At 38.7% G+C, this 26,766-nt stretch overlaps 1 protein-coding gene across 5 annotated transcripts in view; it reads left to right on the top strand.

Moving 5' to 3' along the window:
- The window catches only part of LOC116306071 (kinesin-like protein KIF15), a 63,733-nt gene extending 38,186 nt beyond the window's left edge, over positions 1-25,547 (top strand). For 4 of the 5 annotated variants that reach the window (XM_089040518.1, XM_089040517.1, XM_089040520.1 and 1 more), the window contains 31 exons: positions 198-227; positions 684-844; positions 1,238-1,300; positions 1,573-1,686; positions 2,450-2,543; positions 2,659-2,790; positions 3,545-3,654; positions 4,208-4,351; positions 4,851-4,928; positions 5,823-6,113; positions 6,516-6,623; positions 7,010-7,115; positions 7,423-7,553; positions 7,633-7,710; positions 8,322-8,438; positions 8,507-8,578; positions 8,906-8,983; positions 9,337-9,423; positions 9,513-9,575; positions 10,303-10,383; positions 10,620-10,703; positions 10,914-11,012; positions 15,880-15,927; positions 16,451-16,600; positions 17,185-17,360; positions 18,061-18,148; positions 18,495-18,532; positions 18,813-18,884; positions 19,433-19,526; positions 19,843-19,953; positions 23,772-25,547. In XM_089040518.1, the coding sequence (XP_088896644.1) occupies positions 198-227; positions 684-844; positions 1,238-1,300; positions 1,573-1,686; positions 2,450-2,543; positions 2,659-2,790; positions 3,545-3,654; positions 4,208-4,351; positions 4,851-4,928; positions 5,823-6,113; positions 6,516-6,623; positions 7,010-7,115; positions 7,423-7,553; positions 7,633-7,710; positions 8,322-8,438; positions 8,507-8,578; positions 8,906-8,983; positions 9,337-9,423; positions 9,513-9,575; positions 10,303-10,383; positions 10,620-10,703; positions 10,914-11,012; positions 15,880-15,927; positions 16,451-16,600; positions 17,185-17,360; positions 18,061-18,148; positions 18,495-18,532; positions 18,813-18,884; positions 19,433-19,526; positions 19,843-19,953; positions 23,772-23,852 (3,179 nt within the window). In that variant the 3' untranslated portion in view covers positions 23,853-25,547. Of the gene's footprint in view, positions 1-197; positions 228-683; positions 845-1,237; positions 1,301-1,572; positions 1,687-2,449; positions 2,544-2,658; positions 2,791-3,544; positions 3,655-4,207; positions 4,352-4,850; positions 4,929-5,822; positions 6,114-6,515; positions 6,624-7,009; positions 7,116-7,422; positions 7,554-7,632; positions 7,711-8,321; positions 8,439-8,506; positions 8,579-8,905; positions 8,984-9,336; positions 9,424-9,512; positions 9,576-10,302; positions 10,384-10,619; positions 10,704-10,913; positions 11,013-12,371; positions 14,797-15,879; positions 15,928-16,450; positions 16,601-17,184; positions 17,361-18,060; positions 18,149-18,494; positions 18,533-18,812; positions 18,885-19,432; positions 19,527-19,842; positions 19,954-23,771 lie in introns of those variants that run through there. The other variant, XM_031716103.2, reaches the window with a different exon arrangement.
- The last annotated feature ends 1,219 nt before the right edge of the window (positions 25,548-26,766 follow it).

The following is a 26,766-nucleotide window of genomic DNA, read 5'->3' as shown; positions in this document are numbered from 1 at the left end:
TCCAAAGAAAAAAAATTATTTTCAATGAACAACCAGTGGCAATGGCGGAGGTTAACTGCTAAAATTCGTGCAATTTTAAGGGAGTATTAAAAGTGGCGCTTTACAGTAGCTTTACTTCCGCGATGTATTCATAAAGACGAAGATGGTTAATTAATTTGGAAGAAATTTATAACAAAAATTTCGTTTTGTTTTTGTAGCTGCCATGAATGGACAAGTAACAAGACAAGGTATGTACCTATAGGCTACATGTGTTGGGCATATGTTATGTAGACTATTGAATGGATTTTGCAAGGCGTTTCCATGACATTGTATAGGCACGTGCTCTTGAACACTGTGTGTATATCGACGATGTCATGGAAACACTTTGATTGACATCCACCAAAACCCTAATTTATTATGACAGCAAATTGTAATTGGGGAAAACGGTAATAAACATGGTGCATTCTGGTATAGCTTGGGTAGAACAATACCGCAAAAGGCCTGCCATGATGAGCAAAAGGTGTTTGCACCCAAGGTAGACCACAATAAACGATGATCACTGTCTCAGGAAAGCCTACAGTCTTTTGTCTTTCCCAATGATACCTCATTATTCATTAGATCGAAAAATGGCTTGCAATAACTCATAATTTTAAGGTTCCAGCGTTTCGATGTGTTTTTAACGAGAAGGATGTTTGATTTTTCAGTGCCAACAGAACCAGATAACAACTCAGCTAGTGGTCGTGACCAGTCCTGCTCGGACACTAACAACAACAGTGGTAATGACTATGGACAGCAATACAAAGAATGGCGCGAAATGATTATAGCTGCTACTGAGGGACGGGACCGGGCAGAACAGGAAAAGCAGGTTTGTGACGTGTGAACAGCTAGAAGCCATCGTCATTTTCTTCGTGGAAATAAAAAGATATGTTCAAAGGCTATTGTTTTCTCTTGGTTTCTGATTGGCTCCACTACCCGAACTTGGAGTGTATTGTTTTTTTTCTCTACGATTTGATTGGTTCATGCTGTCTAAGTGGCCCCAGCTATGGTAGTCGCAATGTAAGAGTCACAAGAGTCAACTTTGATTTAAAGAACGTGCAGCTTGAAAGATATCAATGTTTTGAAAGCCCACGAACTTTTAATAGTATCTGTGAATAGCTGACTTATAAACGAGGCTAAGCTAATGAGTCTGTGGTCTTCAAAAACAGTGGTATGTATCGAATGCGAAACTGCCATTTCTCATTGTTATCTTCTTTTTCAGGCTTTAGTAGAAAAGGTCCAGAAACTTGAAGAACTGTGCAGTAAAAAAGACAAATTTGTACAGGTAGGGCGCAAGATTATCGTAAACAAAACGTGACTAACTTGACACAATGTCTTGAAAAAAATGCTTATGTCATCTGTAATTAAAGTCGACCCTTTATTGCCCAAACACTATTTGAGTGAATGCAGTCAGTACTTACCACACAACACAACTCTTATTGATCCCTCGCGATATTTTCAGTACTTGGGGATTCCAAGGTACAAATACGATAGCCAGCATGGTTTTTCTTATACTAAATGCAATGTTATTTCTTTTGTTTTTTTGTTGGGGTGTAGTCCACTAAAATGATTCTGAAGTTTCGAGAAAGTCATATCGCTAAACTTGAGCGGATGCGAAAAGGAAACAAAGAAGATAAAGAACGAGAAGAAGACAGTAGAGATAAACAGATCGTAAGTAGATAATACATGAAACAGATCGTAAGTAGATAATACGTGAAACAGAATTACTATGCAGACATTCGTGTACTGCGAATAGCCTCCCTGTGCATGTTTCAGATTTGTCTGTGTGATTTTAAATAGAGGTTTTGCACCAGCATGTGCCGGCGCCATAATTCAGTTTGGACTGCCTGTGGTTAGATGGCAGAACAATGAAATCCCTTTGCTCTTGGGAATTGAATTCTTTCTTATTTAAAACGATTGTATTGTTCCTGCCATCTAACATGGCTGCCGTCACGTGATGGTGCAAAACCTCTATAGACCGCTTTTCATGTGAAACATAGAGCACTGACTTACATCTCGTTACACGGCATGGAATGCAGTAACAAGTAACATTCAAATGGCTTTCCATCGTCTTCCAGTTATCTTCCAATCGTAAAACGTAGTTGCGGTCACGGTAATATACTATGTGGCTATAGTCACGGATACAAATTCAGTTTGCCCTATCGTTCCCCACTCGTACGAAAACAGAGTTAAGCTACTTCTTACCTTTTTGTCAGACACTAGACCATGTGGGATCTTTTTAATATTACTTTGCGCATGCTCAGTAATAGAGTGCACGCACTAAAACCGTGAACATTAATTAGTACTATTTAGTACTATTTCATACCTAACCCTTTGTTTTCTATTGTTTAATTATCACTATTTAGTGCTAAAAATTAGCCATTTGTTTCACGGATTTAGTGTGAGCACTCTACCGTATTATTTAATTGTACAGCAATTGCTAAATGAAGAAATAACAGTACTAAAAGAGAAAGTAGAACATCATCCAGACGTTACGAGGTTTGCCATGGAAAATCTGGAATTACGAGGTAAGTATGTACATTGACATCCTGTAAATAATAGAATTATCGATAAATGATGAGAGGCGTATATTGGATCCAGAGTAGGGGTGTACCCTAAAAACAATCATGTTATTAATAACAGCTGAGCTCAAGAAACTACGACAACTAGATGATGACGGTAACGATATTACTCACGAACTGTCCAGATGTCATCGATATACGTTACAGTTAGAAAGACAGCTACGAGAACTACTGCAGTCTCCACAGGGGAGTGGTAAGTATGGCCTGTTAATGTCTCCCTTGTAAGGAGGAGGGGGAGTAGGCTTCAGTGGGGATGGTCATCAGTAAAAAAAACTTTTGTGGAGGTTCAAACCTTTTTATTTTGATGAAATCTGTTTCCTTGATGACTTAATAGAAGGGTTATGAATTTCTTACTGCGTAAAATGGGGATGGCTACAATCATTTTAAAAAGTTTACTTCAAATCTCCTAGCCCTCCCCCCCAAAAAAACGTACCTTCCCTAAGTGCTAGGGGGAATGTGTAAGGAGAGAGTGTAGAGAACTATATGAAGGGGAGAACATAGGGAGAGAGAACGATTAAATAAGGCGAAAAAAAATGGAATAATAAAGTCAATAGTAGGGGGCAAACAGTCGTAAGGAATGGGATGGGAAAGGGGAAAGAAGTGGAAAACAGTAGCGGATCCAGGGGTGGGTCACTGGGTTCTATGGAAACCCCCTTTGTGAGATCTTGTGAAGCCAATCATGTTCTTTACGCTCAGTTCAATGAAATTGCAACGCCCCTTTTGTATACCCAATCTTATACCAGCTTTTTATGCGTGGCGGCCATTTTGAAACCGCCATTTTTAAATTCCTGGACCCGCCACTGGAAAAGATAGAGGAAGGAATGGAATGGGATGGAATTCGGAAGAAAGTGAACTTGCAATGCAAAAAGATTTGGAATATGAAGTCATGACTGAAATGTCTAACCTTTACCAAACCTTTCTTTAAAATGTTTAAATTTTCTTTGTAGTTGATCTTGAACATAGTTTATCAAGTTCGTTACTAAACCTGGAAGCATCGAATGCAGAACTTGAAAAATTTAAGATTGAAAGAGGACAGCTACATTCTCAGCTAGAAACGGTAAGTACTGAGTTGATATAGTTGATATGTAATGGCTTCGAAAAACCTTACGGTACGAACGTGCCGTGTTCTGATTGCATGGAATTTATTTGTTCGTAAAATAAAATAAAAAACTGATGCAACTGTGGTCGGTTCGCTAACCATGGTAACGATCTCCTGTTGCATAGGATTGTGGGATTAAATTTGAGTACGCGTGATGGTGGAAGTTTCTGACATCGTCCCAAAATTTAGTCCCAGAAACCTTTGCACCAGAAACTCGTTACAAGTCTCTCTTTGAACTTAGAAGAGGCGAATGAAGTATCCTGTCTTTTTACTTGAAGTAATAGACCTATTTAGCTTCGTTGTTTGTTGTGCACATTTCAAACCATGTGATGCCACTCTTGGGAGTTGATTATTTCATATGTTAATATTTTAACAAGCTCGTCATAAAAGAACAACTCTCAAGGGAATGTCATGTGATCTGAAATGGTCAATTTGTATGCTAAGGTAAATGGGTCTATTGGCAAGTTTTTGAAGTAAAACTTATGCAATTGATTTTTTTCCCTGTTTCTAGACGCGAGAGGATCTAAAACAGACCCGGGAAGGGTTGCAAAAGACAAAAGAGAGACTTATCAACGAAGGTGAAACTTACCGAAAGAAAATCCTTGACTTGGAGTCTGATCTGTCTGCTTCTATGAAGGCTAATGCTGAACTAGAGGTAAGAGGATAATAGCATCACACGACCCATTATTCAAACATTATCTTCGTCCATTCCTACAGAAAAAGTTAACCAAAAGATGAATTTCTAGGCTAGTTTGCCTCTTCGTTGGCTCTACAGTAAATCGTAAATCGTAATTTTCTGAGATACCAGACTTGATGTATTATGTTCTAGATTGGATTCAAACATCTTTTGTTCATCTTGCCCGGACGTTGTTTGTACCCAAGCTAGACCACAATGCATCATGTTTATTGTACTCAAAAAAGGCTTATTGAATAGAAGTCCAAGTTATTCAGTAATCGATCATGGGAATAAAAGTTCAGGGGAAGGGAGGAAGGGAAAAGAAAGAAGAAAGAGAGAAAGAGATAGAATAGAGATGGATGCATGAATATGTCCCATGTTGACTTCTCCCTTGTTTAGAGCTGACTACTATATGTAGATATGACATTCACTGTAGGGAAAAAACATCCTTATCTGTACCATCTTGTTTACCTTTCAGAAAGCACTTGAAACGTTTCAACTAAAAACAGCAGTAGAAAGAACGACCCTGAATGACATCCACATGCAGACGATAAAGGTACCTACTAACTAACACTATATCGATAGAGTGGTTTTCGTATGAGTGGGAAATGATACAGCAAATTCGTAGCCGTGCTGGAGCAGTACCGTATTTTACCATAGCCATTTCAATGTGTAAGTGCTGTAAGTCAGTACCTTGCGTTTCCCAATCAGACGATAGCACTCAGACGAAAGCATGGAACTATGAAATAGCTTCCCATTGTTTCCGAGTTAATTTACTAATAATTGCACATAGTTACCCCTTCGGTGAGATACGATACGGCTACTCTACGAATACAAATTTGCATTATCGTTTCCCAGCAATGCTGCTTGCAAATTGCAATACATAATTGCTTATATTACCGCACGTCTGTGCTTCTCAGTAGTATGCACGGAATCATTCTCGCGACGAATCAGGTATCGGTGGACGTCAATCTAGGCGTTTTCATGACATTCCATAGACACGTGCCCTTATGTCTTTTCGACAATAGAGAGTTTTGGATTGACGTTCACGGCAAACGTGTAACGTCATTTTATCAGTGAAAAATTCTTTTAAATAACTGAAAAGGAATCGCAAAAAAATCGATGTAGCAGAAAAACAAAAGAATATTTGTGTGTGATATGAAAGTTTGCAAGAGGTAAAGTAAAATACAGGAAAACGATGAAAACGTGGTCATGTTTGCCGTTTGCGGGAAGAAAAAAAAAAGTCAATCTAAAACTCTCTAATGTCGTGGAAACACTTTGATTGACGTACACCAAACCCCTGTTTTATCGTCAAATTGTATGTTTGCGCGCATGCCATCGAGAAGCACTGTTAAAGAGCGATACACGATAAGGAATTCTAGCGAAGACCACTCCCGAAGCTTTACTTTTTCCACCAATATTGACCTGACATCTTTTTGTTATTCACCAGACTCTCACTTCACCCAAGAAATCCTTCACTCCTAACCGCCTCACACCTCACAGTGCAGCAAGCACACCAAAACGAAGTAGCAAGAAAAGCCTGAACAAGTTGGTGGTCAACTCACCAGTGATTGATCTAGCTGACGAGAAACCACCCAATGGGCTGTTCAGAAGAGACAGTTTCCATGATAGCGGCAGTGATGGCGAGTTTGATGAACCGTTCTTTAATTTTGATGATGATCAGATGGATGCTGAAGAGCTGTACTCTGAAGCGTTAATGGACGAACTGAAGAAACTTCAGGTGAGTACTCTGTGCTGATTTTTCATCAATATTCCATCTTGTTGCAGAGGGAGGGTATGTTCATCTCGGCACTGGCTACAACATAGAGAACGTGTATTCAACATACATCTACGGCAATTTTGCTCAGTCAGCTTTCAGAGAACTTCAAACACGGTTCTAAAAAATGCTTCTTTACTTCAAACTTCCATCCTGAAGCGTTACGTGCTACCTGGCGCGATCTAGATAGGTGATGTTGGCCGTCAAACCCAACCGTTAGGGTTGGTAAATATCTGATTGATGAAAGCTAAAACCAACGTTAAAACAACTTGTAAGGAGCAAAAAGAAGGCTTCAGAACCATGATGTAAAGAGGTTGTATAATGCAAAGGTAACCTTACTGAGTGTTATTGCTTATAATTCTACAGGAAATGAACAACGAACTGCTACAGAAATTGCAGGGTTCAGAGTCTAATGCCATCAAGTTAAACCAGACAGCAAACAAACAGGAATACCAGGTTCAACAGCTCAACAGCGTAAGTGATGAATCTTAGTTAATCACAACAAAGAAATATTGATAACGATCCCCTAAAACCTGGCGGCAGAAGAAAGATGCTAGTAGATCGCACTGATATGCCATGTACTATTCAATCAATCAATCAATTTGATTTGTACTTCAAAGTTATATTGCTATAATTAAATAAATAAATACAGACCATCTGTACAGACCATCTGTAAATAACCATAGGGGCTAGACTAAGACAGATGGCCAGACTTAGTATAACCTAGTATACAAAAAACATAGATTTACAAACAAAAGAATACATAAACATTTACAAAACAACAACAACAATATTGGACGGTAGTAATGGTAGATTAAGTAGAATGAGATGTGTTGTAAATCATGATTTGATCTTCTCAGACCTTGGCCAGTGAACGAGAGAAACATGCTGCTACTGAAACAGAACTGAACATGAAGAACCTTAGCCTGACTGACAAACTGAGGGAATCTAAAGGAGAGAATTCAGGTGGGTCATCCAGACAATGTTATACACACCAGTAGATGTCGATTAAAGGCGTCATTATTATGCCAAAGTGCCAATAGAATTCACAACAGACCTTGCATCTTGCTTTATATAAGAAGTCAATCGATCTCTGGATGGCATTTGACATGACAATGGACATAACTACATTGCATACATGTTTAACTGCTTTAAAATGCACGACTTTGCATTAATGCAGCCTGTCAATTTTCCTTACAAGATTCCTAAAATTTCTGTATCTAATCTCCCCTAAAAAGCTCAAACGTGAAGCATTGTTGATTTTGTATTTCAGTATTAAAAAGTGAGGTAGAAGACTTAAAGATCGTCTTGCATTCTGCTGACAAAGAATTGGAGACTATCAAGAAGCAAAGAGACTTGGAAAGCATTGAGAATGGAAGAATAATAGCTTCACTCGAGAGCAAGGTATAGAATAATTAAAGAAATAAACTGAACCACAAGATGAACGATCTTTACATGCGCAAACTTTTCTTTGGTGTTTTAGGTGACTCAGCTTGAAATCGAAAACTACAACCAACAGAATGAGATTGAGAATGGCATAGAAACGATACAGAACCTAGAGGTACATTAATAACAAATACATCCATCTATTCATTTATCCTTTCATTCCATCCATCCCATTCATTCTTCCCATTTGTCCTTCCAACCACCCATTTTATCCATGCATACATACTTCCCCCCTCCATCCCACCCATCTGACCTCCCATCCATCCGCACCAGCACAGTCATCTCATTTCATCAGTCCATTGATCCCTCCAGCCAATCTATACATACTTGTCTATCTCATCCGTTCATCCTTCTATTCCTTTGTCCTTTATTCCTTTATCCTTCCCATCGATTCCATCCCACCCATCCATCCATTCTATCCCACCCACCCATTTATTCCATCTATTCTATCCTATTCATCCATCCATTCCATCTATTCTATCCCACCCATCCTTCTATTCCATCTATTCTATCCCACCCACCCATCCATTCCATCTATTCTATCCCACCCACCCATCCATCTGTTCTATCCCATCCATCCATCCATTCCATCTATTCTATCCCACCCATCCTTTCTATCTATTCTACCCCACCCATCCATCCATTCCATCTATTCTATCCCACCCACTCACCCATCCATCCATACATCCGTCCATTTTTCTTATGTCGAGAATGTATTTATTTAAGTCCGAGCTAGAGACATTGCGAGATGAAATGCAGTTCAATAACCACAAGATCGATGAATATGAAAAGATGCTCCAAGGAGAAAGACACAGAATACGAGAACTTGAGCAAGAACTTCAGGTAAGAAAATTCCTTAGTGAAAATACTGAGTTTGACCCAGAAACTTAAATGTAATGATTTGATTGCAGAATACAAATGAAAAGCTACACTTCCAGACAGAGACGAATATTAACCTCATGGCTCAGCAGGATAAGAAAGAGGTATTTTCATTAGACACAAAGAGTATTTGCTATATAACTCTCAGTATAGGGGTCGGTCACTCCAAAGCCCTACTATATAGAGGGCCCTATATAGAAAATTAATTTGGATGATAAATACCACCTGTATCACAGTTGTTGGTGGTTTTCAAATAAGGTTTATTTATCATTGTATTGACCCATTTGCCTAACGTAAATGGCTTTGAAGGAAGATAATGGTCGGTAACAAAACACGTCACATGCCATCCCTATCCTCCTCCCCCCAGGATTCTCCCTTTACGAATGAGCACCTTTAAATGAAATCTAACTTTAACATTTCATTTTTTGCAGGAGTCTCCTGTTGCTATAGAACAATTTCAGTCATTACAGTCAGACTTACAGAAGTGTAACGCAATATGCGAGCAGCAGGTATGATACTAGACCAATGGCAATCATTACAATCAGACTTACAGAAGTGTAACGCAATATGCGATCCGCAGGTATGGTACTAGACCAATTGCAATCATTACGATCAGACTTACAGAAGTGTAACGCAATATGCGAGCAGCAGGTATGATACTAGACCAATGGCAATCATTACAATCAGACTGACAGAAGTGTAACGCAATATGCAATCCGCAGGTAGGGTACTAGACCAATGGCAATCATTACAATCAGACTGACAGAAGTGTAACGCAACGTGCACAAAACCAGCATTATCTCAACCACGAATAGAATAGAGTCTCATTCTATTTTCCTCGTCGTTCTTTTAAATTTCATAGGCAAATAACACAGCTGAACTCACTCAAAAACTGGAAGAAAAAGAGGGGGAGATCGTCTCACTAAAGAAACGAAATGAATCAGACAAGGTAATAAAATATACTCAACCCAGTACATCTCGGTCACTTTAATAAAGGGTTCCCCAAAACAAAGTTAACTAAATTTCTATTCATCGTAGGAATGTGTGGCCAACCTAATGGAATCTGTCGTTGGTCTGAAGAAAGTGATCAGCGAAAAAGATGTAAGTTGTTGATACTTTGTCTATGTTAGCTGTTCAAACTTTGTCAGCATAATATATTAATTATTATATATAGAGATATAGAAAGGAAAGATAGCGGCTGCACACACTTGTGTTCAGCGGTAGATGCGAGGCTGACTTGACTAGCAATGACGTGACCGTGACGGTACCATGTCTTAGAACTGATTTTAATTGGCTGAGAAATGACTTCGAACACTGTGATTGGCTTAAAGGATGTCAGCAATTTCGTAACGTGACATCACCATGTACCGCACATTTCACAGCTACGCCTAATTCAAAAAACGTCGCAGGTGGGAGAACTGGAATCTGAGCTACATATCGTAGTATATACACAGTAGAACAACAAAGTGTCCTTTTAGATTGTAAAATGAAGAATGACCTTTGAGTTAGGAATGTGATTTTTCGTATTTTAGCCAGAAAACATAAAAACATTTATATTTAGTCTCAGATCCCCCATTTTAGATCTCAGACCGACAACGTTTTTCGAAATAGGTGTATACGAAATGTATACCTTAGTAAGCACAATCACAAAGATCCCAGTTGTTTGCCCCTTGCGTTGTGCTTGTCCTTCCTTTCCAGGTGTGATATAGCGACTGTCAGAATCGCCTTCACATGATTTCAGTTCGACTCCGTTTAGCTGCCCCACTGCTTTATTGCGCCAAGTTTTATTTAGATATGTAACTGACATGAACGTTTTTTGTTCCTTTAGAACGATATCGCAGTACTATGCACAGAACTGGAAGAATGCAGAAGCAAGATACAGGAACTTTCTGACACTGTGGAAGAAAAGGTACGTAGACGTTATTCAGCAAAAATCTTTTAAGCTACGGACACACGGTGCAACACTGCGCGCAATGTTGCATGCAAATGATGTTGCGATCCATGACACACGACGCAATTTGTTGCACGCAACGTTGCTGAAGTAGAAAACTATCCTACTTCGGCAACATTGCCTGCATTGTCCGCGCCTTTACGCTTTCTCGCTTTGCTAACAAAATATTCCATGTTTTACTGATTTTTATTTAGAAACGAAAAATTGAAAAACTTAAGGAAAAGTTGGAGAAAGAAATGGAAAAGGCAGCAAAAGACAGGACGCAAAGAGATTCAGAGGTATGGCATTGATGAAGAGGAAATAATGATAGCAATGGTTGTTGCTATGGTTGGTAATATAATATTGGGTGTAAGATGATTGTAATGATTTCGGTGCTGCTGATTAATGGTGGTGGCGATGATGATAGTGATGACGAATATGGTGGCCAGGAAAGTAATGGTGCTAGATTGTGCTCGTGAAGATAACGACCATGATTGTCATGTTTACAGATAAGCTTAGCGAAAGAAGACCTCAAACGTACGACTCAACAATTCAAAGAACTCACAGAGGCATTAGAACAACAGCAACAGCAAATTGCAACCATGCAGGTAAGGAAGGCAAATAGGCGGTCATAATCAATGTGCATTCCTGATTTACAGACACAATTAAACATGACAATACTCAGGTGTAGAAACTATGTCATGAATAGTGAACCCCTTTTTGTTTGGTGGGAACAAAACCTTCAGAGTGTAAGCTTCAGGTGCTTATGTTGTGCTTGTACCAGTAACTATTAGAAGGTCTAGACAAAACTGCATGAACAATTCGCAATCATATCACCCATGGGAATGGAGAACGAAACTGTTGGTCACGCAAAGTATATGTTCCATTTTTACGTATTTCTTATTTTAAAAATACAAGTCAGGAAATTGGTTTCGCGTTTTTTTTAATGCAAGAATGCAACAAGGCTCTTGATACGATTTGCTACAAGAGCAAGTTTAGAAAATACATATGCCAAGATTATATGACAAGAATATTGTTTTCCTGCTCGCTGCCTTGGGATATAGTGACTACTTTATCGATAGTTTTTGGTTTGTTCTTTTCATTCACTTCACCAAAGAGTGCTATAAAATGCATGGAATACTTCTGTGTTGCTAATGTAAGTGAACACTATACAAAGAGTGCTGATATAAGCACTGTAACCGTCAGGGGTAACTTTGTATAACTGTGTTATCAGTGTGTGTAACAGTATTACTATACAAAGAGTGCTGATATAAGCACTGTAACCGTCAGGGGTAACTTTGTATAACTGTGTTATCAGTGTGTTTAACAGTATTACTATACAAAGAGTGCTGATATAAGCACTGTAACCGTCAGGGGTAACTTTGTATAACTGTGTTATCAGTGTGTGTAACAGTATTACTATACAAAGAGTGCTGATATAAGCACTGTAACCGTCAGGGGTAACTTTGTATAACTGTGTTATCAGTGTGTGTAACAGTATTACTATACAAAGAGTGCTGATATAAGCACTGTAACCGTCAGGGGTAACTTTGTATAACTGTTAGTCTGCTTCACAAAGAGTGCTTTTCAGCGCTACCATTTCTGCTCTCGTTTAATAGCCAATGAAAACGTTCTTAACCAGAAAGCTTTGTTTTTTTATCTAAAGACATTACATGTAATTTGTGTTCACTGAAGTTGTTTTTACAGCTTTTAAAAAATTTTTTTAATACTCTTTAAATTTCCTGAGTAGAAAACTTGGACATTTTTATGCGTTTTTAATATTGAAACTTTTTTTAATCGTTGGACTGTAAACATTCCCTTTTTATCATTTTTATCTATTTTATCAATCTTTTTAATCCTAACTTCTCTTCGTTTTTATTGGTTTATTGTATTGGAGCAGACAGTGGTTTCCTTTGTGTAGTCTGGCTGTCGATCAACCTCTTTCTTCTGTTCTTTCTTACCTCAAGGCCGTCAGCTAACACCAACCAACTCATTCTCCTGTGAATTGGTGAAAATAGTCTTCGCTCTTCCTGACAAATAATCAGCTCGATCTACGTAAAATTAGCCCTCACCAATCCATTGACGACACATCGACCTTGAACTAGTTTTGTTACCAGAAGAATTGGTTGCATAAATAAACTCCAAGACCAAGAGGGTATTGCGTTGGGAATCATCCAATGATATCACAAGTTGAAAGTGTTTCCATCTAGAGTGCAAGGCAAGGTGACAAACTATTATCCCACATGGCGTAACAGTGAAAGAAGGTTTTGGAAACCAGCTGTGGAACAATATAGATCCTGACTCCGACAGTCGGGTGAAATATTTCCTATTAAAAACAAACATACTTTTATTGGCTTTTAAATAATACATTTACCACATCTATCATGGAACATGGTTTTTAAACCAGGTTGTCTTGTAGATACTGAATTCTGCATCGTGAAAAACAATGACACACTTTTCCTAAGATCTCTTGACTCTGATTGGTTGGCTGTACATGGTTAACCAAATAAAGCGCTCAGTATTGTTTTTGGGACATACCCGGCCTTGACTCCACCACAGGGTTACCAATGTGGTACAAGTTTACGAGTTTACACATAAAGTTACCAATAGGACGTTTGCATAATGGCGTCATTGACCTCTACTACCAGACTCCCTTGCACATTTTCTAACTGTTGTCAAGAGGCAGTGGCGGATCTAGGGGTGGGTTTTGGGGGTTGCAACCCCCCCTATGAGAGCCATCGTGATTTTTTATTATCATTTTTTTACATGACAACACCAACAGTATCGCGAGTTTTATTAAAACAGGGGTGCCGAACACATTTCGCTCGCTTTTTTTTCTTTTCTATACGCCGTGTGTGGGACCTGAAACAACCATGCTCGCCTGCAACAAATAATCGTCTCCCTAACCCTTTGGTGTGCTATATCTCTCCACCACCTCAATCAATGCTACAACCCCCCCCCTTTAAAAAAATCCTGGATCCGCCCCTGAGAGGGGAATACAAATTTAAATGAGAAAGAAAATTCGCAAAGCATTATGGTAGTGTGAGTCAAATGACGCCATCATGCAAACGTACTATTATGTGTAAATTGACAAGTTACCACAGGGTTCCCAGCTGTATGTACACGGTGATTGAGGCGACCTCTACCAATATAACAAGTGTGGTCAAAGAAATTCCAAAGAGAATGCAGAATTTAGTATTTACATCAGGCAATGCTTTTTCAAATATATACATATGAAAGCTATATCGACCATTTTTAAGATAATATTTTTATACCTATATTTAATATATAAATGTTTTCCTTGTAAATAAGTCATTCATAGATTTTATCTTCTAGACATTCATAAGTGTGGACGTAGTATTTAATTATTCTAGAGGTCGTCTTGTATATAGTGTGATAGTATTTATTGTTAGGCTATGGGTAAGAAGACAAGTACTTCATGTATGGTTGATTCTTTGTTCTTAGGGAAACAGAAAAATATCTTTGGCATATGTTTGAAAAGGGGTACAGTAAATTACCATTCATAAAGGGCCTTGCTACTGGCAGTCGATAGCGGCTTTCGCAGGGATTTCTTCTTTCCTTATGTTTTGATTTCGGGATCCCTGTGGTCAATAGGAGAGGGGTGGACTGAGTTAAGAAGATGTTCTTAGACCCCTTTCGACCATGCCTCAGTCATGACAATAAGGTCCCATTTACACAGGCGATTTTTCCAGCTATTTGGTAAAGGATTAACTTGTAAAGTTTTATTACGGACACCAAGATTACCTGGAAAATAGAGATCTTTAGAAGCCCCAGACGAAATATAATATCATGGTTCTGAAGCATTCTTTCAGTATGTTGCTTATATCTTTTGTGAAAAAAACATTACAACACAAAAGAACGACCTGAAGAGAACGAATCTAACCAACAGTTTGTGTTCGGATGCACACAGGCTAACCAAAGGTCGTGTCGAAACGTCGTAAAAAACTGAGTTAAAGTAACCGCCAAGACATCCCATAGACAACCAGAACTACTAAAAATTTATTATATCTTTTAAAATCGGCGCAAAGATCAGACCTCAAATCACTGCATTTAAATCACCCGTGTGAACAGGCCTTAAGGTTCCAAAAAAAGGGGGGAAAATGCAAAATAGGCTATAAATCACCCAATACAAACCAAAAAAGTAAAGGTACATATCGTATAAAAGATGCGTCCCTCAGAAGTTATTATGTATTCTAATGTATGGAACGGAAGGGATGGGCCTATTAGTTGATAGGGACGGGGAAATTTTTTCGTGATAGATAAAATAAGGATTAATATTATCCACAGAGTCACACCCATATTTCGTAAGCAGAACTCGCCTCATACATGAAGACATGTTTGTACAGATTAATAAATTTACTGAGTTTAAAATATGTTCTTTTGCTATTCATTTTTTTTTGTAAATTGCGTAATACTTCATCCTAAACTTTGGTCATTTACAAAAAAAAAAAGATCGATGTCAGTAATAGGATAAAAGGATGACCATGTTGGATGAAATATTAGGATTGTCATCCATAATGGAGGCTATGGCTTAGAAACGAATTTTCAAAATGGCGGTTCATCACGTGAGGACAACGCCCCGTGTATACATAAAAAAATTGTCTTATATTGGAGGTGAGAAGAGGATATAAGCAAGCAAGAAATTTCGTTTTCTAGTGCATAGAGGAATGATTAGAAAAGGGAAGATGCGGTTCTTGTCAAGGCGTAGGTGGTTGTGTTTTGTATCTCGTTGTTTTACGTTGTTGCTTTTGATTTTAGTCGGTAGACCGAGCTCGCTAACTGGAAAATACCTTTTGATAACTTTAATTCCTCTACTTCCATTGTCAAACCCGTGCAATGCTGCGTTGAGTTCTCTGGTGCACACCTCCAGCTGAATACAACTTTCCATTCGTTGTCTTTCACGGTTGTGTCTATCTCTCTTGAACCTTGGTTGACGCAGCTACGTACTCTTCATTGACATCTCAACATATAATCTTCCTATGTGTCTTTACATGCGCCCTTTATTTTATCAAATGCTCGTTATCGACTAAATTTGTCGATCACGATTTTATCCCACTTCTGCCACCATCATCGTTTCTTTATTGAACTTTGTCAACTATGCGTCTTATCTTAACTTTCTATCTACTGTCATCAATGTCTTCCTATTGATGTTTCTTGTGTCCTTGCTAAGATCTTTGACACCCCAATGCTTCCCAAATAATTTGTTGATCCCCTCCATGGTTTATTCAGTATTTTTCCAGTTCATCATCAAAGTGCTTAGGGAGTCTTTTTCGAATGTCCTGTATAATATATTTATTCACTGTTTTTTTCGAATTGGATCCCATGGTCCAGTAGTTCCCCCTAATGAGAGTAACGGCATTTCTGCGTCGTGTGAAATGCATCATGGGTTCATTTGGTGCCTAATCACAGAAGTATGGAACCATGGGAAAAATGAATTTGAATTGTTTGTTGTAGGGAGACCTTAAGAGCAAAACAGACAAGATCAACGAGCAAGAAAACGAGGTAGGGAAAGAAGATATCCTGAAATTGTACACATTCTACCGCAGAAAATTACACTGCAGCATGCCCCCCAGAAGTGTTGAGAAGCACTCTGCTATGCATCTTGCTTCTCCTAACACTTCCCTTGTGTTCTGCCAACCCTCGTGTGCTTTATAACTACACACAGCACGCGCGCGCCTTTTGCTTTTTTTTGTCATACTACAACCTGACATGCTCTACCATAGCACACACAGTCCACGACACTGTAGCACATCACACTACAACACAACACATTCAGTACACCACACTACACTACGCTACACCACGTACTACACCACACCACACTATACCACATTTAATACAGAACATTACACTGCAAGACACCACACTACACTCAAATATCTTGGTCAATGAAGATCAAACTGGAATCAAAAACTATTCCTAACATAGCATTACACTACATGACATTCAACAATACATGCCACTGCTCTACCCAAGTGTAAAGGGTATTGGATTGGACGATATTGATTTCCCAATATTTTTTCAGTGTGCTGAACTAGTGAGTTCAATCAGTGAAATTGAATCAAAGTACGAGGCTCGTATCTCAGAGCTCCAACAACTGGCAGAATCAAAAGATAACTCGATAGTCATGATTGAATCTCAAGCAACAGACTTGGAGCACTACAAACTAACTCAAGTAGGTGTACGACAAATTACTTTGCTGTTTGACGGGCATCTTGAGTTCGGGGAGTATTTCCAGGGGTAGTCATCATCATCATCATCATCACCGTCACCGACACTATAATCATCACCATCATTGCCATCATCAGTATCACTATCATCATCGTTATCACCGACACCATGATCATCAACATCATCAGTATCACTATTGTCATCATCACCAATATCAACACTGTCATCATCATCATCATCACCGTCACCGACACTATAATCATCACCATCATTGCCATCATCAGTATCGCTATCATCATCATCACCAATATCAACTCCCATCATCATCATCATTACCACCGTCACCGACACTATCATCATCACCATCATCAGCATCACTATTATCATCATCACCGATAGCAACACTATCATCAACATCATCATTGCCATCGCTATCATCAACATCATTATCATCACCACCATTATCATCATTATGGCTGTACGAAAATTCTCGACCAAAATGTACCATGTGGGATTCCAGAGGACGCAGAAGCTGCGATGTTTTCTTGAAAGAAGTTTTTTTAACCCTCTTTTTTCTATTTTTCTTAGGTGAAATTAACTAAAGCCATCGAGAATCTAGAATTAGGAAGACAGGAGAAGAACGAAGAACTGGCGACGCTGAAACAAAAACTAGAACAAATAAGACACGAAAACGAAATGCTTGAAACGAAAAACAAGACTTTGAGCTATCAACTGGAAGCTGAAGTAGATGAGAAGGCAACCAAGTAAGAGAATGATCCAACATCCTTCCTTCCTTCCTTCCTTCCTTCCTTCCTCCCTTCCTCTCTTCTTCCCTTCCTCCCTTCCTCCCTTCCTCCCTTCCTCCCTTCCTCCCTTCCTCCCTTCCTCCCTTCCTTCCTTCCTCCCTTCCTCCCTCCCTTTCTTTCTTTTTTGTTCGTTCTTTCCTTCCTTCGTTAATAGTAGTAGTAAACTTTCTAGTAGTAAACTTTATTTAAAGTCGAATTTAAGAGTAGCATTTACATGCTTAATATCTCCGTTCCTTCGTTTGTTCCCTCCTTGCTTTCGTTCCTTCCTTCCTTCCCTCCCTCCTTCCTTTCGTTCTTTTTGTTTGTTCTTTTCTTCCTACGTTAATAGTAGTTGTAGTAAACTTTATTTAACGTCGGATTTAAGAGTAGCATTTACATGCTAATATCTCCGTTCCTTTCTTCGCTCCCTCCTTGCTTTCGTTCGTTCGTTCGTTCCTTCCCTCCTTCCTTTCGTTCTTTTCTTCCTTCCTTCCTCGTTACCTTTCTTTGTTACTCCCTCGTTTCCTTTTTTCTCTCCTTCCTCATCTACAAACTGTTCTCACCTTCAATCTTTTTATATTTTTCACTTTTTGTTTCATTATATTTCCTGTTCTTTTGCTGTTTGTTGTTTTATTTCACAATCGTGTTATTATTTTTCTTCGTCTTGTCCACCAAACAGGACCAATACCTACACTACAGAACTAACAAGACTGAAAACAACCGCTGATCAAGTAATAGAAAAGAACGACAAACTCAACCAAGAACTGGTAAGCAAACAAACAGTATTGCTGTATCAACTGCACTACGTGGCGAATCGTTATATAAGTGGAAGCAAAGGTTATAAAATTGTCATATGGCTAGATGCCAAATAGAACCTTAAAGGTTACAAATAAGGCGACACGTAGGGAGAGATTGCCTAATTTCTACCTGACTTTTTACGCCTTGCACAAAACTCGTATTTGAAAAAAATTCCACAAGGATTTTCAGATTTTTATTTTTTCTATCATTTCAAAATTTACCATTATTGTCCTAATTCACTAAAACCCTTGACCAACGATTCCCTGAGAAATTCAAAAATTCCTATATTTTTTGACTCCGATTCTTACTTTATAGGAAAAACTTCAGGATAAGTACACAGATCTCGAATCCAAGTGAGTATTGGGAATAGTGTGTTCGTAATAGCCATACCATACGCGTACTACTGCTAACAAACCGACCAGTATTTATCGCCTTAAGTTAGTGGGGAGGCATCGGAGGATTTTTGTCACGACTTCATAAAGGATTACCGACCCCCCCCCCCCCCCAAGAGATGCCCCCCCCCCCCGAATATAACCCCGAAATACGCTCAAAAAGGGGGTTCAGAACCCTTGGAACAAGGTTGTAACAAAGCTAAATAAATAACATGGGTTGGTTCTATTGCTTTATCCTTAGACTTGAAATCGCTAACTTCAACAAAGCAATGGCGGAAGAGAACGCTGACGGGATGATAGAAGAACTAGAAAGGTGAGGCTTTGTCTGTCTGGTATTTTGTTTTTATTATAGTTGAAAGAATTATCTTTTTTTAAGCGGTTATATTAATTGTTTTCCCCTTTCGTGCTTATTTTCGTGTTTCAAGGGGCACTTGGATGAAAACGCCCCAACTTTCCCAAAGTCCGAATAATTGACGTATTTGTGGATAATTTGAATCAATTATGATTATGTAAACCAGATCAGTGAAAATTTTCGCCTGGGAGCCACTTGCAGTCGAGAAATTTTGGATTAAAAGAGAAAAGAACAACTGAGGGTTGAGTAAATGACGTCATTTACTCACAATTTATGTGCTGAAAAACTGATAATTTTTATCCGCTACATTTTACTGTTAAGAAAATATGTTGCTTGGCTACGATTGGGGCCATATAGATACGTTTAATTAAGTTTAAAGTCATTTCCAATTTTTATCCATTTTCATCCAAGTGTCCCTTTCATGTGTGTGTGTTTTCTTTTCTTTTCTCTCTCCTTTTCCATTGTGTGTTTTATATCCACGTTTGTTTACCATTTTGGTTTGCTTTCAGGACACAGAAATCAGAGGCTCTAATGTTTGCTGAAAAACAAGAGCTGAACTCCAAATGCGAAAGATTATTGGAAGAAAAAATGAAGCTAGAACAGGTGAATAAACTATTGCTAACAAAATATATCAAAAGTGACTGCGCAAGTTGTCAAGGAAAGTGGTAACATAAATATGAAAGTGGAAGAGAGTCAGGGGGTGCTTACCATTTCAACCAATCCATCGGGTTGGATATTCGTTTTGTAATGACGAGAAAAGAGCGGGAAACTTTGAATTTCGACAAATGGTACACGCGTCTACCGGAAGAACCGAAAAGAGCGGGAAAAGTGGATCACCTCAATCGGAAGACCGACCGGGCTCCAACGTTGTTCGTTCGTTCATTTATTCATTTTAAAGGTGTTTTTTTTTTCGTTTTAGGCAGTGAAAAAGCTTGGTGACGAGAACGTCAAACTAACGGGACACCAGAACCCGCAACAGAAGATCCAATACTTGCTGGCAATCAAGAGAGAGAACAACGAGCTACAACAGGTTTGTAAGCTTCATAGTTACCTCGGCTGTAATCCACAGGTAGCCCAAGCATAGCTCCCGAAAATCCTCGGGTATAGACCACAGGTAACCCAAGAAAGCATAGCTCATTGCTTTTTGATAATCTACCTATCCCCTCCCCCACTCAAAGTCGTAACGTTTCACTAATTGTTTAGTCTTCTCATGGACCCCAGTAGTATAGGCCGCATGGCACGATCCGGATTTTTGACGGGGAAGGGGACGGGGAAGGACGGGGAAGGAAGGGGAACATTAATTATTCATCGATCATTAGCATAAAACGACGGGTAGGTATTGTTTCGGGTTACCATGACGACCAATTGACGTCATAAGACTATTGTTGACCGGTATGAACAAGTCTTTGTTTCGGGAATGGTGGGCCAGAGATGGGCACCTCCATTGTTTATTAAATCGTTACCATAAAATGACGAGCAGACTATTGTTTATTAAATCGTTACCATAAAATGACGAGCAGACTATTGTTTATTAAATCGTTACCATAAAATGACGGGGAGAGTATTGTTAGACAAGTCTGAGCAAGTCTTTTGTTTAGCAATTCAATTTATAGAGCGCGGAGATTTTGAATTTTTAACTCCAAAACTCAACCAACCAACCAAGCAAGCAAGACCTAAAAATTTACTTTTGAGAAACGCAATGGCTACGTTATTCCAGTTAGGCTCTCGAGGATATCACGCTACCGTCAATGAATTCAAAAGACTAATGAAAATACATGTTTGTTTGAAACAATATTATGCGTTGAGCAAATTCATGACAACATCCTTCCATAATTCTTTTAAAAGCAAAGACCAAAGTTCAGCAATCGACCAAGCGTAAATCTTCCAAACTCATCAAACTCAAGAAATACTTCGAGTATTTGCTGACTTTTGTATCCAACACAATGCACTTAATGACTCATAAACGATAAACAATAAGACCTACTAAGTTCTTCCTAATTATGCAAAAATCAGCTGAAAATGATTAGTTCTGTTATCTTGTTCTTTATTATATAAACAGCGATCGTTCTATTTCATACTGGACCGTAGTACAATGATTCTGAGTTCCCTTGGCGTTCAAGCTTATTAATGCTGTCGTATCTCTTTCCTTCAATCATATTTGTCACGTGATAAATAAGACACGGCATCAAAACAATTTTATGAATGCACAAATCTACAGGAAGCCCATATCCGATTTAGTTATTGAAAAACACAGGAAGCCCATGGCCAATTCGTATTTCCACAAGCAGCCCATCCGATTTAGTTATTGAAAACACAGGAAGCCCATGGCCAATTCGTATTTCCACAAGCAGCCCATCCGATTTAGTTATTGAAAACACAGGAAGCCCATGGCCAAGACCATTTGAAATACCAAAATTAATAAATTTGCTTATTTTTTCTATGATTGAGAGTCGATGAGACCTCGATGTAAGATAACCTCCTCTCCTCCTGCTATCAGGCTATCAATAGCTTAGCTATCAGGCTATCGATAGCCTGGCTATCAATAGCTTAGCTTCTTGGCTATCAATAGCTATTAACCCCTCCTCCTCTCCTCCTCCTCTCCTCCTCCTCTCCCCCTCCTCCTTTCCTCCTCCTCCTCTCCTCTAATCCTCCTCTCTTCCTCCTTTTCCTCCTCCTCCTCTGGATGAAATTATAAACTAGAACTATTAGCTATAAATGTTAGCTATCAGGCTATCGATAGCTTAGCTATCAGGCTATCAACAGCTTAGCTATCAGGCTATCGATAGCTTAGCTATCAGGCTAGGAGGAGGAAAAGGAAGAAGAGAGGAGGATTAGAGGAGAGGAGGAGGAAAAGGAGGAAGAGAGGAGGAGGAGGAGGAGGAGAGGAGGAGGAGGAGAGGAGGAGGAGAGGAGGAGGAGAGGAGGAGGGGTTAATAGCTATTGATAGCCAAGAAGCTAAGCTATTGATAGCCAGGCTATCGATAGCCTGATAGCTAAGCTATTGATAGCCTGATAGCAGGAGGAGAGGAGGTTATCTTACATCGAGGTCTCATCGACTCTCAATCATAGAAAAAATAAGCAAATTTATTAATTTTGGTATTTCAAATGGTCTTGGCCATGGGCTTCCTGTGTTTTCAATAACTAAATCGGATGGGCTGCTTGTGGAAATACGAATTGGCCATGGGCTTCCTGTGTTTTCAATAACTAAATCGGATGGGCTGCTTGTGGAAATACGAATTGGCCATGGGCTTCCTGTGTTTTTCAATAACTAAATCGGATATGGGCTTCCTGTAGATTTGTGCATTCATAAAATTGTTTTGATGCCGTGTCTTATTTATCACGTGACAAATATGATTGAAGGAAAGAGATACGACAGCATTAATAAGCTTGAACGCCAAGGGAACTCAGAATCATTGTACTACGGTCCAGTATGAAATAGAACGATCGCTGTTTATATAATAAAGAACAAGATAACAGAACTAATCATTTTCAGCTGATTTTTGCATAATTAGGAAGAACTTAGTAGGTCTTATTGTTTATCGTTTATGAGTCATTAAGTGCATTGTGTTGGATACAAAAGTCAGCAAATACTCGAAGTATTTCTTGAGTTTGATGAGTTTGGAAGATTTACGCTTGGTCGATTGCTGAACTTTGGTCTTTGCTTTTAAAAGAATTATGGAAGGATGTTGTCATGAATTTGCTCAACGCATAATATTGTTTCAAACAAACATGTATTTTCATTAGTCTTTTGAATTCATTGACGGTAGCGTGATATCCTCGAGAGCCTAACTGGAATAACGTAGCCATTGCGTTTCTCAAAAGTAAATTTTTAGGTCTTGCTTGCTTGGTTGGTTGGTTGAGTTTTGGAGTTAAAAATTCAAAATCTCCGCGCTCTATAAATTGAATTGCTAAACAAAAGACTTGCTCAGACTTGTCTAACAATACTCTCCCCGTCATTTTATGGTAACGATTTAATAAACAATAGTCTGCTCGTCATTTTATGGTAACGATTTAATAAACAATAGTCTGCTCGTCATTTTATGGTAACGATTTAATAAACAATGGAGGTGCCCATCTCTGGCCCACCATTCCCGAAACAAAGACTTGTTCATACCGGTCAACAATAGTCTTATGACGTCAATTGGTCGTCATGGTAACCCGAAACAATACCTACCCGTCGTTTTATGCTAATGATCGATGAATAATTAATGTTCCCCTTCCTTCCCCGTCCTTCCCCGTCCCCTTCCCCGTCAAAAATCCGGATCGTGCCATGCGGCCTATACTACTGACCCCTTGCAGCACGTCGGAATACAGGTAGATTTGGAGGACATAACAATAGGTTTCCGATTCTCAGGAAATTGAAATTATATTGTTTTTTCCTCGAAATTGAGCTCCTTTGACGTCCCATGCAAGTAGTCTATATTTGTCTGTCTGCTCAGTTTAGATCAGTATAATGGATTACGTCGACAGTACGGCGGCCAAAAAAAACAACAAAATGACGGAAAATATATAGAGTATCGTGTGTTTGTCTTTCTTTTATGAGTAAAGGTGATCGATGTGCTGTCTTAATCCATCTTTGTCGTATTCTTTTGTGTTGAGCTGTTAATATCAATCGATGTCATTACTGTAGCAAAGCTTTATTTGACCCCCGCACACCCCATAATGCTATGCGATCCAATATACCCGCCGTATCGTCGAAGTAGTCTTTTATTCTTGTAACCCAAAAGCTATGCTTGGTTTACCTGTGGTTATTTCTCTCGTCCCCCTTTGTCATTTAAAGTCAAAAGGTTTCCGCTCTTGGTTCGTATTCTAATAGTTTTTTGTTCTTTGTAACACTTTATGTGACAGGAAATACGCAAGTTACGTGCAGACAAGGAAAAATGTAGGTGTGGCCATGAGCTGATCGTCAATGGAAGGAAGGATGATTGAAGTAAACATTACCATTAACATGTAGCCTTAATAACCGACAGAACAGCAAATATTTTTAATATATTACGATATAGCGCACTAATTAGGACTCCTGCTTTCATTTTGTGCATCACTAACGAGCACGAACCATTGGTACCGTTTTCTCACTAAGTTCAAGTGGGAATCAAACAAGACTTTTGAAAGCCCGAACAGCTACCGAATAGCTAAGTTTAGAGGTCAATGTATAAAAGTGCCGTGTCGTTCACAAAATTCTTACTGTGTATGATAGCATGTTATGTATAACTATGTAGAATCACAACAGACATGGTCACGGTACGGATTCAAGATATTAGTTGTTATCAAGGCGCGGGCAATTAGCGTGACATTAAAGACGATCCAATAGAAAGGTGTTAAAATAATATACGTTACGGCAAACCTGTAACCGTGCTGTTACACAATGACGAATCGTAATTGAGAACACACTGCAAAAAATAGGAAACCATTTAAAGGGCACGGCAAGTCGTGCCGTGTACATGATACAGCATGGTAATTATTTACGTTAATCTCTCATCTTAAACATCTCTGAATATACTACAACATGGCACCTTCATCGAACGACACGACCACAGCTTGCGGTGCGCGCTTTTATATTATTTTTTGTTCATTGGCCTTTCCGAGGGTGCGCAGAAAAATGGTAAGGAGTAGGACGCGCACTGCATCATGGGGCTGTTTTAGGGTCCTCCATTTGTCTTTTTCGCGTTACAGGTTTTAGTTTTTGAATTGAGTAAACTTTTACTTTGGTTTTCGGCCCGCTTCCCAAGAGAGCTTCCTAATTTAGCGTTCCGCCATTTAGAAAAAATGGAGTCCGTTTAAACAGTCCAATGATTCAGTGCGCGTCTCACTCTTCACGGGTCTAGTATTCTGGTTTTCCATTCACCCACCATTAATCGAAATATTCGACTTGGCGGAAAAACTCGTACATCAAAGGCTAGCCAAAACAAAGTCAGCTGAATAACTATTAAAAACTTCGCCACTTGAATATTGATTTTATTTTCACATTAAAAAGTGAAAACGTAATGACTGAGCTTTGTGTTTGCCGTTCGTCGTTTGCTAGATAAACGAGCTACCCGATAAATAGTCATTACCAACTAATTTTAGCACCTAATTATATATTCACATTCACGAAAAAAACCTCAAAAGTAATAATTACATAGATTTTCTTTTCATTGTTGACGAAACTAAGTCAAGATTTTTATTATCGTTCTTATATCCTCTTCGTGTCGTCATAGTAACAGGTCTGTTAGTGCCAAAATATCAGTTCCTGGGGATTTTCCACCATCTCACTTTCTTGTGTAATGCTTCTCATGTGTTTTGTTTTGTTTTTTTTTTTTTGCTAAATTAGATAATAATTCAAAATTGTGCCCCACACCCTTGCTCGTATTTAAAATAGCCAATGAAAAATTACCATTCAGTTATTGAAAAATCCACGCTAGAACGGAACTTGCCACACAACCATACATTTCTTTGTAATTTATAGTGTTTTCAAAAAACATTTACTCCCAAAATATTGAAGTTATTACTCTCATATTTTCAGTAGTTACTAGTAGTTACTGTCGGTTTGCTTGTAGCTTTAAATTTTTCTATACTAATGTGGAAAAAACGTAAATAAAGATTGGCCCATTAATAGCAATCTACTTGATTTTAACAGTCAAATGGTTTCCCCTTGGATAGTGCGCATTGTCTAAATGTATTACGAACTTAGTTCAAAGTCACCTAGTAACGGTGACATAAGCCCCTTTTAAATTAAAAAGTTCGCTTTAATAGTTTTTTTCTTTTTTAATTAGTTTGGCTTTAATTACTCTCACTTTTATTAACGCAGGTGTTTTTAAATATTTGTTCAAGAGCGGTACTTCTTACACCTGAATGCCTCACGGCAAAATGAAAAGAGGCTCTTACCTTTAACTACAGAATAATCTATGTACATCCTGTATTCAGTCTGCACATCGATTAATTACGAGGCAATTAATTTAGAGGCAATACCAGATTAAACTGGCTTATTTTCAATTCATAGCCTTCATTCTACGATAAAGCTTAGCCTAACTGTGCTAGTAAGCCGATTCTTTCGTTAGATGCTACGGTAAAGGACGGATCATTGCATAATTTAGGGGGAGGGGGGTTGCATGAATCCCAAAAAAAAATCGAGCAAGCACTTCACCTACGGAAAACATATCGCGCAACCTCTCCTTTAAGTAAAGTAATATCGAGGAACCGCAAAAAAAACACAACAACAACAACAACAAAACAATGCAGGGGTTGTTACGAAAAATGAACATCTGCAACATAAATTTCTGCAACCCCCTCCCCCCTAATATTACCTAATGGTCCACTATCCCTAAGGGTGGTGCCTCATCTTATACTGAGAAATGGAATTACATGTGTGAGAATACAGAAGGAAGTAGGGCAAGTACTTATACGCTTATAGCAGATATCTCGTTACCGAAGAATCTGGACCATATTTGCTCTACGGAAAAAGAACAAAATGCATTGCTAATCAGGAAATCTCCTAGACTTCCCAACAGCCGTTCTAAACAACGTATTGCTATGTTATTTTGCAAATTTGGTACTAAATAAATAAAGATTGATTGATTGCGCGACAATATGAACGGCTGCGGGGGCACTAGACATCTCCATGCAGTGGTAAATAGAAAAATACATGTCTTCGCCAGTGTGAAGGTTTACAAACAGCAAAGTGAAATACGCTGCAGGGAATGAAGCCATAAAAAGTGATCACTTCTGCTGATTTGCGAGAAAAAAAGAACGTCATAATTAATCTGTCTAATACAAAAAAAAAAATTGCAGCGGCTCTTCTTAAAAACAAATTGCTCGACAAATATTGATTTTCTTTTTAATTAACTTCGCGTATTTTTGATTTTTT

Source organism: Actinia tenebrosa, unplaced genomic scaffold, assembly GCF_029948245.1.
Source record: "Actinia tenebrosa isolate PJP-AT-01 unplaced genomic scaffold, QUT_ActTen_1.0 PGA_scaffold7__59_contigs__length_16204524, whole genome shotgun sequence".
NCBI lineage: Eukaryota > Metazoa > Cnidaria > Anthozoa > Actiniaria > Actiniidae > Actinia > Actinia tenebrosa.
The sequence above is the reverse complement of the archived record's forward strand: the minus strand, read 5'-3'. Positions and strand labels throughout refer to the sequence as shown.